Here is a 20,653-nt window from a genome sequence, read left to right on the forward strand (position 1 = left end):
ACTAAGCTGAGCAACAAGGGCCAAAGATTGACAAAATAGAGAAAATGGTAACTGTAGAAGTTATAGTGAGAAAATAGGCACACTAATAAACTTTGTTGGAACTATTAATTCGTTCAATTAATCTGTATGTAATTTTGAACCATTTCTTCTAAATCACTAAACTACAAGATTCAGAGGTACTGCTACAAGGCATATTAAAGACTTCAAAAAAGAAGGAAAGAACCCCTATGAAATGTAAAGAAATCTCAGGTTTTACAGAATAAGTTAAAAGAATCCTTTAATATTAGCTCTAACCTATACTATTCTCTGATTAAAATTTTAAAATTATGTCCTCCAAGATGTGGTTGAGAATGCTTGTCACTTATGGTAGAAATGTTGTTTCGTCATTTTTTACTTCTGACCAACGCTTTGTGACCCTACTGGAAGTTTTTTTAGCAAAGATACTGGAGCAGTTTGCCATTTCCTTCTCCAGATCATTTGTCAGATGAGGAAATGGAAGCCAAAAGGGTTAAGTGATTTGCCCAGGGTCACAGAGCAGTAGGTATCTGAGGCCAGATTTGAATTCAGGAAGATGAGTCTTCCTAACTCCAGGCACTCTATCAACTGTACCATCTAGTAATTCGATAGAATAGTAGAAGGAAAAATTAGAAAATACTAGTTAAAAAAAAATCAACAACTTTTGGGAAATCAGTAAACTAAGCTCAAGAGAATGGATGAAATATAAAATTCAAAAGGGTGGGAGATATTGTATTATTGATGTTTGTATTTTTTTCCCTTTCTCCTCCAAAGTACCTTGCATAGTATATTTGAGGGGGAAGGAGAAAAAGAATAGAAGGGGAAAAGAAAAGGAAGAAGGAAAAAAGGAAAGAAGGTCCTTTATGCTTGAAGCCACTTTGAATCATTTTGGAGAAATGATTATTAAAACTTTTAAGGTCAGTACTTATACCTTGAAAATCAGCAAATATACAAATCAGTGCTTGACTTATTTAATTTTTTTTCTTGACTGCTTACACTCAAGAAACTGAAAGAAAAAATGTTAATAATTCAGATTAATCTATCAAAGATAATTTCCCCCCCTTTTCCCCAAGACCCTTAAAGAGATAGCCCTTTTCCTTGCCAAGATCAACATTTCTATAGGTGTACTTGACCCCATTCTCTCTAGTCTTCTCTAGCAGCTTTCATCCTCAATCATCTTCCCAACTGTCACAAATCTTCAACCATTCCCAATCTACTTCTTCTCTACTACTTTCAAATATGCCCAAAACTTTCCTATCCTAAAAACAAACTTCACTATACTATTCCTTGAGGTGTCATCTGATAACTTTCTCCTCTTTTCTTCTTCCTTATATATGCCCACTGTCTTTATACATTGTGCCTCTTAGTTGTACAAAATTTTCCACTCTACCATACCTGCTTTCTTTGTCTGAAATTGCAATATAAAATGCCAGTTTGTGGGTCTTTTCCTTTGCTTAGCTTTTAGAATAAGGAACTAGTTGAACACTGTTATTATTATTATTACTTATTGTGAATCCATCTGATCCTGAGGTTTTATTCTCTAAGAGTTCATTTATAAATTGTTCAAATTTTTTTGAGGCAGGTTTAAAAAGTTTTCTATTTCTTTTTCTATTAATCCCAGTACTTTATATTTCATAAAGATTCATCTATTTCATTAAACTGTCAATTTTTATTAGCATATAATTAGAGCATATATATTAGCATATAAATAAGTCATTTATAATTTTCTTTATTTCTTCATTTATTATTATTTCTTTTTTTCATTTTTGATACTGATAATTGGGCTTTCCTCTCTTATTAAAATCAGGCTAACTAATGAAAAGTTCAACTATTTCATTATTGCTCCTTTCTTCTCCAAAAGTTTCTCATTTTTATTTATTAATTCAATGCTTTTTTCTCCCTTCTAATTTTGTTAAACTCTGAGGTTTAGAATTGCATTTTTGTGTTTCATCTGAATTTAAAATTTTTTTTATTTTCTAGGGTTTTTTTATTACATGCCCAAATTAACTAATCTATTCTTTCTCATTTTTTATTAAAATTCCTGGAGACACAAAATTTCCCCTCAAGAACTGTTGAATCCTAAAAGTCTGTTATGTTCTTTCTCATTGCTGTCATTTTCTTTGATGAAATTTTATACTGTTTCTCTGATTTGTTCTTTAGTCTGTAATTCTTTAGAATAAAATTGCTTGATATCTAATTAAATTTAATGCTTTAACATCTTTTTATTGAATATACTTTTTATTGCATTATAGTGATGCATTCAATATTTATGCTTCTCTTTGTGAGGTTTTTATGCATTCATGCCAATCTCCTGAGTTAACCTCTTCTTGGCAATTGGATAGACACCAGTCTATCTGGTACTGGTTCCCTGAGCTGGCCTCTTCCCACTTATAGGGGACTCCTTTTGCCTGTAGGAAGATCAAAGACACATCCTGTGGCTGGTCTCCTGGGCTAGATTCATCCTAACAGAAAGAGATCAGAGAGACGTCATTTCTTCATCATGTGCAAGTGCCCTAGGCTGGACTCTTCTTAATTTCAAGGGACAGGAATCTATTCCATAGTGTGCCAATCTCCTGATCTGTGTTCTTTCTGCCTGCAGGGGATCAGAGAGTCATCATTCTATTCTGTGATGGACTCCTGAGTTGTTTTCTTTCCTCTTTCAGGAGGCCCTTCCTGTCTACAAGGGACAGAGAGATGGCATTCTTTATTACCCTTTCTGCCCATCTCTGACTGGCCTGCTTGTAAGAATAGGTAGGATGCCATTCTTTCAGCTCCTCACCCTGCTCTGATCCTCTCACGTGAGCTGCCTAGCACCTTGAGAGGACTCTACTCTGATGCTGAGCTCCTAGTGATGTTTAATAACTCTCCTGCACTCATTCATCACTGATTAAGTCCCATCTAGACATGCCCTTTCCATCCTAGCGATCCTGAAACCCGAGGTGTTATTGTTCAAATCCCATTCTCCATCTCCCATTGTCTACTCCTTAATGCCCATCCTTCTCAACCCAACTCTCCTCACCCCACCACCAAAGTGTAAGCTACCCACCCCTTCTGCTGTGCTGTCTAGAATGCTTGCTTGGTAAGTAAACTTGTTTTCATCTTAAATCTTTTTCCATCTCCAGCTTATTTGAAAAAGGAGGAAATGGAGGCAAACGGGGTTAGGTGACTTGCCCAGGGTTATACATAGTAAGTGTCTGAGGTCAGATATGAACTCAGGAAGATGTTTGCTTAGTCATTTCCCAATTGATGGGCACCTAATTATTCCTGGTTCTTTGCTATCACAAAAAAAATGTCATCAGAAATATTTTTGTTCCTGAAGACTTTCTTCTTATCAATGGCTTCCTTGGGGAAGAAGCCTACTTCTAGAATGTCTTTTTTTTTTAAATAATTTTTTATTTTTAGAAAAATTTCCCTGGTTACATGTCATGTTTTTACTTTTCCCTTCACCCCCTTCACCCCACCCCCCATCCCTCGACTCACCCCCTCCCCCTGCCATAGCTAATTCGCATTTCCACTGGTGTAGTCAGTCAAGACTTATTTACACATTATTGATAGTTACATGGGTGTGGTCTTTTCAGGTCTACATCCCCAATTATGTTCTCATCAACCCAAGTGTCCACGCAGTTGTTTTTCTTTTGTGTTTCTACTCCTGCAGTTCTTCCTCTGAATGTGGATAGTGTTCCTTTCCATAAATCCCTAGGAATTGTCTTGGGTCATTGCATTGCTCTAGAATGTCTTAAAGACAATTTATTCACTTTATGGTTGTACTGATTTGCAACTCTTTCAGCAATGCATCAGTGTGCCTATCTTTCCTCAACCCTTTTAATGTTAACTATTCAAATCTTATGTCATCTTTGCTAATTTGCAGGGTGTGAGGTGAAAATTCAGAATTCTTTTAATTTGAATTTCTCTTATTAGTGATTTGGAACATTCTTGTATATGCTCATTAATAGTGTATAATTCTTTTGAGATCTGTTTGAATCTTTTGACTTTTACCTACAGGGGAATGGCTTTTGATCAAATATACATATAAAATATATCAACAGATCATATATATAACAGTATTATAATGGATATTGCAAAATTACAAAGAAGCATAGCCTCAAAGAGATATGAAAAAAAAACTTCATTCCCAACTCTTCAGGATAGAAGGGAGATCAAAAAGTGAGCAGCACTGCATATGTTTTCATAATCATTAGCTATATTGATTGGCTATGTTTCCCTTCCTTCTCTTTCTTGCTTCTGTTGTTGCTTCTTCTTTTGCTTGTTGACTTGACTCTCTTTTTAAAAAAAATTTTTTTATATGTGATGATTCGATGAGAGAGAAGAAAGAGAAGTGTCAGGGATTCTAAAAGTTAAAATAAGCTGAGGCTTGTGAAGAAAAGCTGATGACAACAAAAATGATAATGGGGGAATGTTAGAAAACAGGAAAAAGGATCAAAGAAAGAGTATCACTTTGAATTGTAGTGGAAGACATGGTTAAAACTAACAGAGTAGGCATCTTTGCACTTGACCTTTTGTTTCTGTTTTTTTCCCATCTTTTCAATAGAACTAAAAGAACAAAAATGGCCAATAAGGAATTGATACCCTATATCAGTAGAGATACTTAAAGACAAAATCTGGCTGCCCTTAATGAAATTTGTATCATATGAAATATATCCTCAAGGACAGAAAAAACTGACATGTTAATGTTGAGCCACTGTCAGTGACATCTGAAAGATCAAGGACTTCTAAATAAGATAGCTGTCTAAACAATGTCATTGTTCCAAATTCCCACAAACTAATTGCAGCAAAACCCTAAAATTTATATCATACCAAATAATGATCAAGGCATTTGATAAAATACTTCACTAAGTGATTTCTTCTATTCCAGAATTGCATATAAACTCGTTGCTTTCATATTGCCTATGGATAATAGGAAAGGGACCTGCTGTTTTTCATTTGTGTCTGACTCTCTGTGACTCTATTTGAGGCTTCCTTGGCAGGGATAATGGAGTGGTCTGCCATTTCCTTCTCCGGCTCAATCTATAAAAGAGGAACTGGGGCAAACAGTTAAGTGACTTGCCCAGAGACACACAGCTAATAACCAGATCTGAACTCACAAAGCTGAATCTTCCTGACTCTAGGCCCAGTATTCTATCTATATGCCACCTAACTTCCTAGCAGAGAAATTACCTTACCCAAATAATGAATTCATTGAAAATTAGAACAGACCAAAACTAAAAGAGACCTAATAGTTATCAATATCTCCATGGAATAGCAAGAAATATTAAAAGAACAAAGTATTGAAAAATGGAAGAAAATTAGGATATCTAACCTCAAAAAAACTGATGTGGAAAACAGTTCCAAGGAAAGAAAATGTAAGAATCATTGAACCCACTGAAAAAGTGATTTAAAGAATACTGGACACTAGGGCACTATTTCAATAAATCATAAATGAAAATTGCCTCAGTTTGTTGGAACCAAAGAGCAAAATGAAAACAGAAGGAATATACTAATAATATTCAGGAAAAAAATTCAAAGAAAAAGTTACAGGATTGTTAGAGTTAAAATCCAGGTTTCCACATCAAAGACAAAATACTGTAAGAATCCAGAAATAAGCAGTCATTTAACATTTTTGTGAATTTGTTTCCCTTTACTCTGATGATTTGTTATAAGGTTTTTTCTTTCTTTTATAGTTTTTAATTGGGGAATAGTACACAGAGAACAAAACAAAGTGCACAGATAAGCAGGGCAGTTTCAAAAGTAATATGAAGAATTTATTATATGTTTTAATTTTTAAAAAAAAGCAAGTTGTATGAAATAAAAAAACTTAGTTTCATATATCTTCTTTTGTCTTCTATGCACATATGATCTTTTTCTGGTGTTAAAGTTCATGTTAAATTTTTTTTAATATAAAAAGATCATGGAGAATGGGAGGGATATCATAGTACCAGAATAGGGCAAATGTCTTAATTTTCAAAAAAGAAAAGAAAATAGTCTATAAATTATAGGCCAAAGAGCTTCACTTTTAATCTTGATGGAAATACAGAATGGATTACTAAAAAGAAGGTTAATGAACATCTAGAAAAGAAAATAATGATTTTGAAAAGGAAATAGGTCATATTACATTAATCTTATTTCCTTCTGTGACAGAGTAATACACTAGTATATTGTGGGAATGATCTAGATATAGTCTTCTTGATGTTAGCAAAACATTTAATAAAGTATCTTATAATATTCTTATTCTTGCAGAAGATATGAATTAGGTGGTAATAGATCTCTCTACAATTAGACAAATTCGGATACTGGTTGTAAGTCCAGACTCCTTAATGGTCTAGTAGCAATTTGACAGGTCTCTATGGGAGGGCCCCATGCATCTGTACTTGACCTAATGCTTTAAATATTTTTTATGTGCATTAAGACAATGACAGCACGCTTATTAAATTTACAGATGACATCAAGCTGGGAGAGTTAGCTAAAAAAATGAAAGATGGTTAGTATTAAAAAAAGATCTTTATAGTCTAGTATACTGAATTTAATATTGTAAAATATGGAGAAGGTAAAAAGATAATAATATGATTCTTATCTAGAGCTCTGCTTTCTGTTATTTGGTCAGTGTGTGGGGACATATAGTTGATTTTGTATAGTCCTTTTGTTTTCTCATGCATATATGGCAAATATGATCCCCAATGGAAAAATATCAATGGATTATACAAGCAGGTAAATTTTTTTCTTTCAGGTTATGAATTCTTTTCCTTAAAGGAAGCAAATAAGCTCAAATTATCAGTCACTATTAATAAAATTATGCACAGAATAAAATAGTGCTTGACCTAAAGTCAGGAAGAACTGAGGTAAAATCCTGCTTTCCTGCTCTATGACCCTGGGCAAATCACTTAACCTTTTTGTTGTCTTAGTTTCTATATCTGTAGAATAATAGCACTGAACTCCCAGGGTTGTTGTGAGAATAAAATGAGTATTTGTGAAATGTTTTGCAAACTTTTAAGTGCTATTATCATATAGATTTTGAGGCTGAAAAGAATAAATACCACATAGGGGAGAGAGAAATGCAATGGATAATGTTGAATTTGTGGTCTGTGGTATGGTTCAAATACTACCACTAATTATATGACACTGGGCAAATCATTTAACTTCTTTGAGCCTCACTTACTTTATAAAATGTGGGAGTGGGATTAAATGGCTTCCAAGGTTCATTCAGACCTAAAATATAAGGTTTGGTACACTATAGAAATTACTACTTAACTTTTCTTGACCCAGGGTCAATTTCATAACTAAGTCATTTAAGCCCCTAAAATTTCTCCTGCCCTTGTCACCATGTAATCATTCTATGTAATGTGGCAAATGAGGATAGTTATCTATATAATCTCTTTCAGTTTTTTAGTTATTAATTGAAAGAGTAGGTTTTTCTGGCTTGAATTACATAGTTTGGCTGTCCACATGGATCAAAACTAATCAAGGAAACAGATATTAAATATTTACCTAGTCATTTTCCTCTCTTTTTCCTGTGCTATGGGTACTAAAACACCAAATGAATAAGTCAAGTAGGTAGGTGAAATTGGTAGGTAACATGGAGATGGCTATGAATCAACTAAACATTTATTAATCAACCTTTTTTTTTAATGGAGGGATACTTTAAACATATAACAGGGTCAACAAGCATTTTTAAAGCATCTAGCATGTGTCATATAGTATACTGGTTACATGTGATCCAATGTGAAACAGAGAAAAAGTTCAGTTCTTTTCTCCTACAGCAGAAACAAAGCTACCTACTCTTCTTGCTAATCAGCTCTACTAGAGTTGCAAGTGATTGAGAATGCAGCACTGAGAACAACATCATTAGCTAAAGCAAACATTTATAAGACTCAAATCCTGTTGTCACGTATATTATAGCTTAATTGTGAGGGAGAGAGAGAATATAAATACATAAAAGGAAACTAATAATCTGAGAATGAAAGCACTTTTTTGATATCTCATCCTAGTACAGCGGCAGCCTTAAATTCTTCAGAGGAAGTCAGGTCAAGATAGATGGAATGTTCTCAAGAATTAGATTCCAAAGACATAAATAGAAACAACTCGAAGGAGGGAAAAAGTGGGGAACTATGTAAAGAGAGCAGTGAGACTGCATAGGGAAGTTATCAACCAACTTAATTTTTAAGAGATGTACAGATGGATAAGGGAAAGCAATGAATCATGAGTACAAAAGGCTGGCCCAGTCCTATAAAAATAGTATCTGGAGTGCTCAAAGTGAGCCGAGATCACAAAAGTTTAGAATCAAATCTCCCAGCACTCCCAGCACTCCAGGGCTGATAACCTTATTAGAACTGACACATGTGGTAGATAAGCCCTCCAACAGACTAGGTAGTTCCACATCACAACTTTCTAGTTCTTGGTTTTTGTTTCTAAAAAAAAGGAAAAGAAAGTGAGTCTAGTGCTTGAGTTGAGACTGACACAAACTGTGATGTGAAGAAAATATTAAGCTCATTGTATTTTTGGTTTGCCTTCAACTCCTAGTTTGAACTGAGGGAAACATAGTCTCTCTTTAAAGGAAAGTGTGTTTTCTTTCTCTCTATCCCTCTCCATGAAATTATATATATAATGTTTTACATAATTTCCCATCTAGGTGAAATTACATTATATATGTATTATATAATATTGTATATTATAAAATCGAGTATATTATATAATATTTTAAGTATATGTTATGTATTATACTGTGTGCAATACATACACTTGATGGCCAATACATTAAAATTGTTTTTACTGGTTATATACACATACACATATATTGGTACATACACTAAATAATAACCAGTCAAAAAGCATAAGCAAAAAATTCAATGAAAAAACTCAAATTTTCTGTGCTGGCTTGAAGCATGTGGAAAGGGTTAATAGAAAACAGGAAATCAAAGAACTAACAAGCTAATCAGAAAATTTGGATTCTCCCTGAAGAAAAGAAGGGAGCTGGGGCTTTATATAGGTCAGTAACACAGTTCCAGATGTTCTATAGCTTACAATCTGAATATTTTCACAATTCCCTCTTCCTGCCTATAATTCTTTTCTTTGCAGGTAGCATTTGGTTTTCTCATTCAGTTCCACGTAACAGTTACCCTGAAGTTACCCATTCTGCTTTCTTCCTTTTTCTCATAAATCCATCACCAGACAACAAGAATATGGGACCAAATGATGAACCAAGGAAACTTTTGGTGGTCCTTCCCAAGGTGCCAAACTGTGAATTTCTAGCTTCATGAGAAGTCAGACACATACACACACACGGAGGCATAATAACAATAATTAATCCTCTATATGCACAATAGCAAAAAAGAACTTTTAAAGCTATTTTGGAGCAAAAGAAAATCAAAGGAGGAATAGAACTGCTCCTTGGGGGATAGATAAGGTGATAACGGATGATTTTTTGTTTGAACACAAAACTACTCAACTTTTAGTTGGGTTCTGCTTTTTTTTCTGCCATAAAAAATCATCTTCACACTAGGAAGATAGATTTAAAAAGGTTGAAGATGGGACATAGGAAAAAAAGAAGCTTGTAAGAATTCACTGAGATCAACTTAATGAATTCAAGCCATTTGGCCCATATGTACAACAAAAGAACAAGAAATAGAACACGAAATGAATTGGTTATTTCTGAAGAACTACCAATGATCAGCGCCCATAGAAAGATTATAATGAACAAAAACACTACAAGAAAAATGGCAAAACTCTGGGTTAAAAAAAAGAACAAAGGAAGGATTAGAATTTGCAAACTATAGGCCAGAGAGCACGACTAATTCCTGAACAACTACAAAAATAACACAATGGGTCTCAAAAAGATCTTCCAAGATCTTCCACTTACTCTATATTCTGTCTTAAAATTAGTACTGAGTATTGATTCCAAGACAGAAGAGCAGTAAGAGCCAGGCAATGGTGATTAAATGACTTGCCCAGGTTCACACAGGAAGTATCTGAGGTCATATTTGAACCCAGGACCTCCTGTCTCCACGCCTGGAGCCTGAGTCACCTCTTCCAATTACTTCTAAACCCCTTGTGATCTGGCTTCCATTCATACTTTTCAAGTCACTTCCCCCCACACCTCCCCACCAAGATGATAACTTTATTGCTAAATCTAGTAACTAAATTCAGTGGTCAGAAATGAACTACTTTATTGCTAAATCCAATGGCCACTTTTTAGTTCACATCCTTCTAGATTTCTTTGCAATATATGGCATTGGTATCTTTATGGATGCTTTCTCTGGATTTATATAAAAATACTTTCATGGAGCCCTTCCTATCTGTCTGATTGATCTCCTCTGCAGCATCATTTTTCATATTCCCCTCTGCATGTATGTACTCCACGACTGTGTCCTGGACTCTTGTATACAACATTCCAAGCTTTCCCTCATATCTGGAGTACTTATTTCCTTTCTTTTGACTCTTGGAACCCCTCACTTCTTCAAGGCTCAGCTAAAATGCCATATTCTTTAAGGTACCTTTCCCAATTTTTTCAGTTGTTAGTGCATCAACAAAATTTGCTTTGTAATTACTTATGCATAGGTGATATTTACTGATCTTATGTTTTATCTCCTGAGGTAGAAAGCAACTTCTTGAAGGCAGGGTCTGTCTCATTTTTGTCTTGGTATCTCAAGTAACTAGTACAATATTTGGCACAGAGTGGAGATTTATTAAATGTCTGTTGATTGATTTCCTAACAGGAGAAAATAATGAGCCGAATTTAATAATATGAAGTTTCATAGGGATAATTGAATGTGTGGATTCAAAATGTTAACTTCACAACTATGGGATTTAAAAGGTATGTGGCTAGATTCAAGTGTAAATAAAAATGTAGAATGACAGGATGTCAGAAGTGAAAAGGACCTCGGTGATCAGATGGTCCAATCCACATCAGAAAAACTTTCTTTTTTTCCCACATTATATACAATAAATATCCAACTTTTTGCTTGAAAACCTCTAGTTGAGGTGGGAAGGGCAAAAATCTCATTACTTTTTGAGGCAGCCAAAGAGAATCACAAGGTTTCAGTGGATCACAAATATGATATGAGTAAACAGCTAATGTAATCTGCAATATTCACAATGAGGGACATAAATTTTGATGTATTTTAGCCTATTCAGTCCATACTTATAATTCTGTATTTAGTTCCAGGAGTCAAATTTTTAAAATGGCATTTATAAGTTGGAGAATGTCCAGAGAAAGGCTTAAGAGGATCTGAGAATATGAAGATAAGTTGAAGGAACAGAGGATGTTCAGTTATGAGAAGAGAAATCCTACAGTGAATATGATGCCTTTCCAGGGTTTGAAGGGCAGTCAGATGAATGAGGGTTTGGACTTTTGCTTGTCCCCATAAGAAAGACAGGTAAGAAGATTTAGATTTTACATAAGAAAAAAACTATCTAACAAGTTTAGTTGTCCAAAAATAAAATAGCTGCCTTGAGAAGAAGTTGGATATCTCTTACTGGAGGAAATCAAGTGGAGACTGGATAAGGTTATATAGAAGAATTTTTAGTTTAGACATAGTTTGGACTAGATGGCTTTTCAGATCCCTTCCAACTCTGAAATGCTATAACCAAAAAACCATATTTGCAAATTCTCAATGAAAACCAAACATTAATTTAGAGCCTACTTTTGAAATAGCTTTGAAATCTTAACATTCATTATAAATGACTAATGACATAAAGAAAATAAAGGTGTCCTTTTAGTGGAACAAAGGTATAGGTAAGAAACTTAACTATTAAAAAAAAATACTACCTCACTAGCATTTTCTCTTCTGATAGTGTATTTATAAACATAGATGAACAGAATTCAGGTCAACTGCTATAAGTTAATACCAACTATCCTCACTGCTAAAATTTTCTGCATCAGTTTGATAGTTATGTCTTTCTTTTAAACTAAAATAGATCCCAATTTCAATGCATTTAGTGAAATTTATAAGCAAGCTGGAAATAGCAGGATGCTTTACAAGATTCCTTCTAGCCTATACATATACTTTTAAAATATACTTTTAAATTCCACTCAAGGGCAAAGAAGAGATTCAGTAACTTAAACATTTGTCATTTTTTAGGTATAGGTTTACCCTCTACTCCCTCCAAATTAGTAGACTGTGTTCAAAAATTCCCATGGATGAAAAAAATCACCCTTCTCTGTCCTCTTCTCCTGACTATGGTCAGCCTTAGTGATGAACCTCTCTAAACTTCTCGAGATTTGTCCTTAGATAGCAGGCACGTAGGCTCATGAAACAAAATTAATCAACATGAATTTATTAAGTTCTTACTATACACCAGGCACTGTTCTAATTGCTAGGGACACAAAGAAAGGCAAAAGAACAAATAAGTTCCTGGTCACAAGAAACTTACATACTAATGGAGGAGACAGCATGTAAATAGGTACTTATAAAATATATAGAGAGTTGATAGAAGTTAAAATAGTAGGAGAAAGCAAGGAATATTAAATAAGCTAGATCATAGAGTATAGAGAGAGGTAAAAGTATGAGAATAGAAAGGTAGGAAGGACTCAGGTTATGAACAATTTTAAAGCCAGAGTACTTCATATTTGATCCTGGGAGTTAATAAGAAATAATTGGGGTTTACTGAGTGGGGGAGAGGGTTACATGTTTTAGGGGAAATAATTTCTGGCAGCTGTGTGGAGGATGCATAGGAATGGGGAGACATGAGACAAGGAGATCAATTAGAAGAAAGCTGTTGCTATTCTACTGGCCAAAGATGATGAGGGCCAGAACTAGCGAGGTGGCTGTGTGATATGGAAAAAATGAGAAATGACAAGCTTTGGCAACTGATTATATAAGAATCATAAGTCAAAGATGACTTTGAGGTTGCAAGCCTAGTGTACTAGGAGTATAGTGATGTCCTCAATAGTAACAAGGAAATAAGGAAAAGGATATGGTTTTGGGAAAACAGTAAGAAGTGCTATTTTAGACATGTTGAGTATGAGATCAGACATTTAGTGTGAGATATCAAAAAGGTAAGTAGTTATTTCATGAGAGAGACTGATGAGATACTACCTATATCTATAACTAAACCCACAGGAGCTAATGGAATTGTCAAGGGAGATGATATAGAAAGAAAAGAAAGGTTGGCCCCTCAACAAAGTCTTGGGGAACATCCACATTTAGGGGACCAGATAATGTGGTACAGTGGAAAGAGCATTAAATTTGGAACCAGAGAACCTAGGTTTAAATCCCAACTCTTTCATTTACTATCTTTGTGACCTTGGGTAAGTTCCATAACTTTTCTAAGACTCTTTTTATTCATCTGTAAAATAACAGGGAATTAGATGACTTGCAAATTTCTTTCTTCTTTAGGCTGGTAGAATCTGCCAGAGTTTGTATGCCAGTAGAACGGGCAGTGACTACTCCTAGTCCATAATAACATATCAGAGTAGGATTTTAGCAATCATAGCCTTTGCTTTTGAAAAACCTACATCTTTTTTAAGATGTCTTCTTTGCAACCAGTCTTTCTTAAATCTGAGGCATTCACAAGTATTTCATTTCTTCAAGGCCACTCAACAGAATAATCCTGAGGACATTTTAATCAATATTCCCTCAATGCTGAGAAAAGTCAATATAAACTTTTGAAAGAGAGGAGGGCCTTTTTGAGATTTCTAGTATGGTTCTCCTCTGATGAAGGATAAATAAGTCTTTCTTGCCCACCTGAGTTCCTTGTATGTTTATTCCATTTCAGCTCACTGTTATTCTTGTGGACCTTCAGATAACTGTTTTGGCACTTTATGATTACATGGGATTTCAAGTCAATTTTGCATCATTCTTTGAAGTACATCTTAGACATGTGTGAGGCACAGTGAACTCAAGCAATTCACAAGTAAAATAAGCAAAACAATGTAATTGAGATTGGAACTCAGCATCTCTGAACTATTAATTTGGTGCTTACTTTATTGAACTAGATTCTAAAAACTTTCCAAGGATATCTTCAACCACAAATTCTACATAGATTAGAATATACAATAGCTTTAGAAGTGTAACTTTGGGATCTCTTAAAGCTATCTCTTCTCGTTAAATTTAAAGATTTTCCTTGAACAAGTATTTTCTTCTTTCCTTTCAAGGCAAAACAGATGTACTACAGAATACTTTATTCCAACCTCGACAGGAATGTAAGAGTTTCATCATATTGACATTTCTACTCACTTACAGTAGCATGAAGAGCCCACAAAAATCTTCCCATACTGTATTCCTCTACCAACCATCAACGAGTAAAACCTCACATTAGCTAAAGGCCTAGGTAAGAATTCTAAGCTGTATAGTTTGGTACATGAAAATATGGTTATGAGATGTGAGAGTAAATGTAGTTTTTAAAAGCAAACACAAAAATACCATAGCCCACCAGTGTGAAACATGTTAAAATGAACTGTCTTTACTATTCAGGTGCTTTCTTGTAGAATACCATGAGGAACTGAAGTGTAAAATAGTTGGGTAAAATTGCAGGCCAATCTGACATTATTCTCTTACTCCAAAGTGGTATGTCCAAGTCATATGGCACTTAGTTGAAGACTAAAACTTAGCAGAATTTCCTGGGAAGCTTTAAACTTCTAAGATTCTGTGATTCCCTATATAATATGGTCAAAGATTCTGACAACTAACAAAAACCAGGGAGAGAAACTCAGTCCAGGTTGGCATCTACCTTGGATAGACTATGTAAAACAACAACTCCTGGGCCTTGATTTTCTATATTTTCCTGCTTCCATAGGCCCATGCAAACCATTCCATGTCCCTTTTGTTCTATTTTTAAAATGTCATTTTCTAGATGACCAGGATTCTTATGTTTCAGGGGGTCAGTAAACTAAAGCCATCATTTGGATGTTTTTGTTTTTTTAATTCTTACTTTCTGTCTTGGAACCAATATTAAGTATTGATTCTAAGGCAGAACTGCAATAAGGGCTAGGCAATTAGGGTCAAGAGATTTGTCTAGGGTCACACAGCTAGGAAATGTCTGAGGCCATATTTAAACCTAGGAACTCCCACTTTCAGGCCTGGATTTCTATCCACTGAGTTAGCTAGGTGCCCCTCCCCCTGATTTTTTTATCCTTCCCATAAGTTTTTACATTTTAAAATGAAATTTTATTGTATTTTAAAGAGTAAAAAAAAATAATATACAGAAACTCCTGTACAAACTCCAGGCATCAGGCTGTGGTTTATCAACCCCCTGGACAAAGTGATGATGATACTTGGGACATCTCTTTTTTCTTTGATGCCCTCTCTTCCTTTCACTTTTAACTCTCATTTGTACAGTCACTCAGACCCCAGAAACAGTCTATTGACCTGAAGTTTACACTGGCCTTGGTTCAGAAAAGTATTTGCAGGTCATGAGACATATTAGAAGCAGCATGTAAAAAACAAAAACAACAACAAAAACCCCAGGAATTCTCACCATTTGGAGATGATGAGAAACAGTGTTGGACATTGCCTGAAGACTGAATGGTACAATTCTGCCAGAGATCAGTTGCATGCCCAGGTCCTATGATCCATTGCTAAAAACAAAACAAAACAAAAAATAAACAAACTTGTTTGAATAAAGATGTTATTGAAGTACAAAAGTAAATATAAGGGAAAGTCAGCCTGGCTGGAAAAAGAAATACTGGCTGCTATTACTTTTTGATGTGCAGACATTTTCTAGCAAAGTAGGGAGATTAGGACAACCATTAAATATAATTCACTACTACTTTGAAGGACAAAATATCATCCTATCTTTTAGTTCTTCCTGTTTTCCTCTCCCTCCCTTCCCCCACTCAAGAAGCTAGAAAACTGGGATCTAGCACAAATTCCTGGGAAGAGGAAAAAGACCTAACAGGAATTAGTATGATTACTTGGTCATTCTTGAAGTAAACAGAATCAAAGATAAATAAAATGCTTAGCGTTTTGATTTTGCTACATGGAAACTTCTTCAAATGGTTTTTATTTTTGTTTAATAGTAGCCAAACTTGGTAACTCCTGACCTCAGTTCAGCTGAACTCATTTAAATTTTCCTTTAAGTCTAAATAAAAATCCTGAAAGGAAGGTAATTTAGAAGCTAGTATCTTCATCTGTAAATTAAAGGTGTTAATATTTGTACTATCTAGCTTTATAGATTTGTGCAAAAAGTATTTTATAAATCTTAAGAGAGCTGCTCTGCCATTAAATAGATTTGATAAATAATCTCTGGTATTTGAAAAATATCAAAATAGGCTTTCACAAATGCCTCATTTCCTTTCTTAACTTTCAAGTAAAAGGAAGACTATATCTGAATTTAAGTCTGAAAAAAAGATAAAGAGTTTTCAGGGAAGAAGATTTTCAGTACATAGTTGAATTTTCTCATTTATTCTCTAAGACTGAAAGGGAGGCAGAGAGCCAGAACTTGTAAAATATTCTAGGATTTTTCAAATTAAAAGTTATATCCAAATGACAGTTTAGTACTCACTAGGAAGGAGAACATTAAGAAGAAAGGGCTAGGTTTAAATAGGGGAATAATGGAGGGGATTATCTTTCGGGATTATCTTTCTTCTTGGTGTCTCCAAATTCTGGCAGGAAGTATCTGTCAAGTCTGAGTCCTGACTTTTAGAGGTGGGGGTTGGGGAGCCAGTACTCACACTGACAATAGTGGAGATGAAAAGAAGTACCAGCACTGCTACGTGGAGCACGATGATTCCCAGGAGCAAAAGCAGCATTTTGGAGAAAATAATCTGCGTCCGACCTGCAATGGAAGAGAAATCAGGAATATAGTTGAACGGGACTCCCCAACTGGCCGTTCTAAAGGAGGCTTGGTTGGGAGCGCCTGTGTGCCTGCTGTATTTGTGTCTCAGATTGAGTTGGAATCTCGCTGAAACTGGGCGGGTCGACCAATGGGCTGGACTGACCTCATCCTGGAGGGGGCAGCAACAGGCTGCCAGGAGAGAGAACTTTTCTCTCTTGGCCTGGGGCCCCTTACTGAAAAGTGTTTTCTTCCCACCCACCCAACTCCACCCAATCCACACCCCTCTTCTACCCCCCCCCCCGCATTTTTTTTTTTAACAAAATACTTGGTTAGAGAAGCAAGCAAATCTGGAAGGCAAGAGGGAGTAAAGACATTTCTAATATCAGAAACAGCCACATATACCCCAAAAGTGTTCTTCAGACCTCAGACACTACCCAAATCTGAGCTCTTTTTCCTTAGAGGCCAGATAGTTCTGGAAGAAGCTTGTGGGCCTTGAGACCCTGCAGACTACCTTCCTGGGTAGTTCCACAGGGTACAAGGGTCGTTTCCGCCGAAGGGATGTAAAAAGAGTGGGGGAAAACTGAGGTCCTGCATAGATTCCTGGAAAAGGAAAATAAAACTAGGAGTTATTCATTCCTTAAAATGTCGAGCATATGACAAAAAAAAAAAAAAAAAAAAAAAAAAAAAAAAAAAAAGCCCAAGCTGAAGAGTTCTTCCTTTCATTCTCCTCCCGCTCTCCACTCAATTTAAACCGTCTAGTTTTGGATAGGAAGAAGTAATGTAAAAAGCCCTTTAAGTGTCTAAGTTCCAAAGAAAGTATTTTGAGGGAAGGGAGGAAATACCGGCAGAAATCCAGAAAGGAGCTCTTTGAAGCTATTGAACCTCTGTGTATTCTTTCCAATGACTTTATACCCAGCAGGTTTCAGAAGGAAAGGATTATACTCTGGCTGTCGTCCTAGTTTTATAAGACTTTTGTACTCTAGAGAAGGGAACTAGTTACTTCCCACAACCTAGGTTCCTCCAATACACTTTCCCTTTCGGTCCCAATGGGCTGGATGTTCACCTACTTCACTCCAGTCCTGGCTCATTCTCCAAGTTGAACGGCTTATTTACATTGGCTACGACCAAGAGCTCTAAATTAGTATCTTCCCAATTGCAAGTCAAACTCAGGGCAAAGTGGTTCTCTAGATTCTCTGATATACGGGATCTTGGAGGAGTGGTAAGAGAAGAGAATTCTGGTGGGAATAAATGACGAATTGGTGCTCGAAGAGGACGATCCCAGGTTTCTAAAAACTTAAATGTCTTTAGAAACGACACCGAGAGAACTACGTATTTCAGCGGATTCTCAAAACAAACAAACCAAAAAAAAAACCCCAAAAACCTACCTTCTCCCTTTTAATACACTATTTCTTACTCTCTCTCTGTCCTCAAGAAAACCCTAGAGTAAAAGGAGAAAAATTAAGCAAAATTTCTTTAATGTTGTGAGCTAATTTTATCTGATTAACACCAATGGAATTCGAGAGAGGGTTTCTGAGAACCAGTAAACAGAACGAGTGTAAGGCAGATGACTTAGGTGGAGTAAAGGAGATAAGTAGCAAAAATAATTCTCCTTGTGGATTGCCTTAACAGGAATCACAGTATTTATATTGTTAAAATCTGTTATCAGGAGAAATAAATGTCTTCCCACCCCTTCGTAACTTCACTCCAAGCCGAGACCCTTTCCTCTGGAAACAGTGAGCTGGAAGGGAGGGCAAATTCAGTCACAACCTCGCCTTGCCTAAAGGTGGTGTACAGGACCGTTAACTGTGGGCTGAAAAACAGCTGGAAGAAGCTGCCAGACCATCATTTCTGGGATTTCGGTATCTTTCGTCCTGGAACCTAGATAAGTCCCACTTGCCTCAGTCTCCTACAAATTCCACTTCAAAACCAACTTACTCTCTAAAAGATTAGTTGTCCTTGCTCCAGGAAGTAGTCCGAATGCAAAATTGACCCAGGAAATAGAGTCCCACTGCGATAGCCTAATTTTCTGCTCTTATCCCCAAAGGCAACTGTCTGGGACTGGGTGCAAACGAAGTGAGAGAGAACTGGGAGGCTCTGAGAGTTCTCCTTTAACAGGAACAACGCCCTAATTGTTTTTGGATTAGGGTGTGTCCAGTGTCCGTTTGTGGAGGGATAGAGGGAGGGAAAAAGACTGTTACTGGTTTATAAATCATTTCAGGGAAAACGACGATCAATGGAAAAGCAGCTCTGGGACTAACACTGTCAGACACTCATGTTTCCACTGCTCGAATTGGACATTTCTCACCTCGCACCTTCCATTTCCTGGCCGCAATGGCATTTAGTGTGGAGACCAAAAGTTGACAGATCCCGAGGTGATCCAAAACACTTTCCCCCAACCAGGAATCACCCTTTTCAGATCCAGAGCCTGCAAACTTCATGAAATGCACTGGAAAGACAGATAAACACCACTACATTTACTGAGTTTTGGCACGGAATGTTACACCTGTCGGGAAAGAGTTGGGCTCCTGAGTGGGGAGGAGGAGGAGGCAAAAGGAAAACTGAGGAGGGGTTCAGTGAAACTCAAGATGTCCAGCTGCTTGAGGGGCGGGATATCCGTTTCTGCCAGTGAGGAAGTAACTTCAAAGAAGGATGCTGCAGGCTCTGCCTTCAGTCCCAGCAACCAGGCTCAGAATGTTCTTTTCTGCTTCTCTGTATCTTGGTGCAACATCTCCTTTTCTCTCTCTGGTTCTTAGGGAGGAAAAGTTCTAGTCCGCCATAAGATGGATGGGCTTTGCCTCTTAGTCTTGAATCTGGCTACATGTGTCTGAGATCTCATTGGCTAGGGACTGACTGAGTCCATGAATACTATGGCACCACTCACCATAAATGTGAAATTACCTGGCATACAGAGAAAACATCTTCCCCATCCTGCAGGGAAGGGAACAGCCTATGGTGAGGAGGTGTTTTGAGTTGTGGACTAAACATACTAGGCATACCTACTTCTGACCCCAACTCCAAGGGTCAGCAAGGTCAAATAAAGGTTAAAGTATCAAACTGTGAAAGAGAATAGAGAAGCAGTGTAGTTTTTGGAAAGAGACCTGGACTTGGAATTTGAAGGCTTGTATTGTGGTCCTGCTTTTGCCACTTAGAGGTGAACCTTTGAACCTCAGTTTCCTCATCTAGAGCTGTCTCACAAAGCTGTTGTGAAGAAAGTATTTTGACTGGTACACACAGTATTATTAATCACCCCGAGGCCTGCTTCATTAAAAAAAAAATAGAAATGACATAGGTGACAGCTAGATGGTTTGGTGGATTGAGAGCTAAGCCTAGAGATGGGATATCCGCAGTTCAAATTTGGCCTTAGATCTTTGTGCATTGCCTAACCTTTTGTGCATTGCCTAACTCTAACTCTTCTGCCTTGGAACCAATATACAATAAAGAGTCTAAGACAGAAGGTAAGGGTTTAAAAAATATAGGGATGACAATACTGTTGAGAGGAAAGTGCTTTTGAAAACCATAATGCATACCAGAAAAAATGTGTGCTAAAAATAGGTAAAATAGATTTATTCCCTTTCTTTGACCTCTGTTTCTGTCTCTGTCTTCAGTCTCTTGTTCTGATATAGTGCTATATGTTGTAAATTCATTTTAATATAAATTATTCAAGAGTTTGTAATTAATGCAAATTATTGAAAAAGAGTTTATAATTTGAAATAGCTCTAGTTCCCAAATGGATAGTTTGTTTTTAAAACAAATTTTTATCAATTTATTTTGTTTATATATCACCTAAAGTTTCCCTTGTATTCTTCCTAATCTCCAATCACTGAGAGCCATTACATGCAACAAAGAATTTTTTTTCAGTCTTTAATTTAAAAACATCTATCATCCAAATTCTGCTAATTCAACCTTTGTTGCTGTAAAGGGAACCTCTTCCTCC

General features: G+C 36.1%; 1 protein-coding gene across 5 annotated transcripts in view; it reads right to left on the bottom strand.

Moving 5' to 3' along the window:
* PMP22 (peripheral myelin protein 22) overlaps nucleotides 1-18,772 on the bottom strand; it is a 105,646-nt gene extending 86,874 nt beyond the window's left edge. The window contains exons 1-3 of one of the 5 annotated variants that reach the window (XM_044677161.1): nucleotides 18,655-18,772; nucleotides 16,616-16,719; nucleotides 15,421-15,520 (exon numbers count right to left, since the gene is read on the bottom strand). In XM_044677161.1, the coding sequence (XP_044533096.1) occupies nucleotides 15,421-15,520; nucleotides 16,616-16,693 (178 nt within the window). In that variant the 5' untranslated portion in view covers nucleotides 16,694-16,719; nucleotides 18,655-18,772. Of the gene's footprint in view, nucleotides 1-15,420; nucleotides 15,521-16,615; nucleotides 16,885-17,121; nucleotides 17,171-18,654 lie in introns of those variants that run through there. The other 4 variants (XM_044677162.1, XM_044677165.1, XM_044677160.1 and 1 more) reach the window with 4 other exon arrangements.
* Between the last annotated feature and the right edge of the window lie 1,881 nt (nucleotides 18,773-20,653).

This window comes from Gracilinanus agilis, chromosome 4 (genome assembly GCF_016433145.1).
Source record: "Gracilinanus agilis isolate LMUSP501 chromosome 4, AgileGrace, whole genome shotgun sequence".
Classification (NCBI taxonomy): Eukaryota; Metazoa; Chordata; class Mammalia; order Didelphimorphia; family Didelphidae; genus Gracilinanus; species Gracilinanus agilis.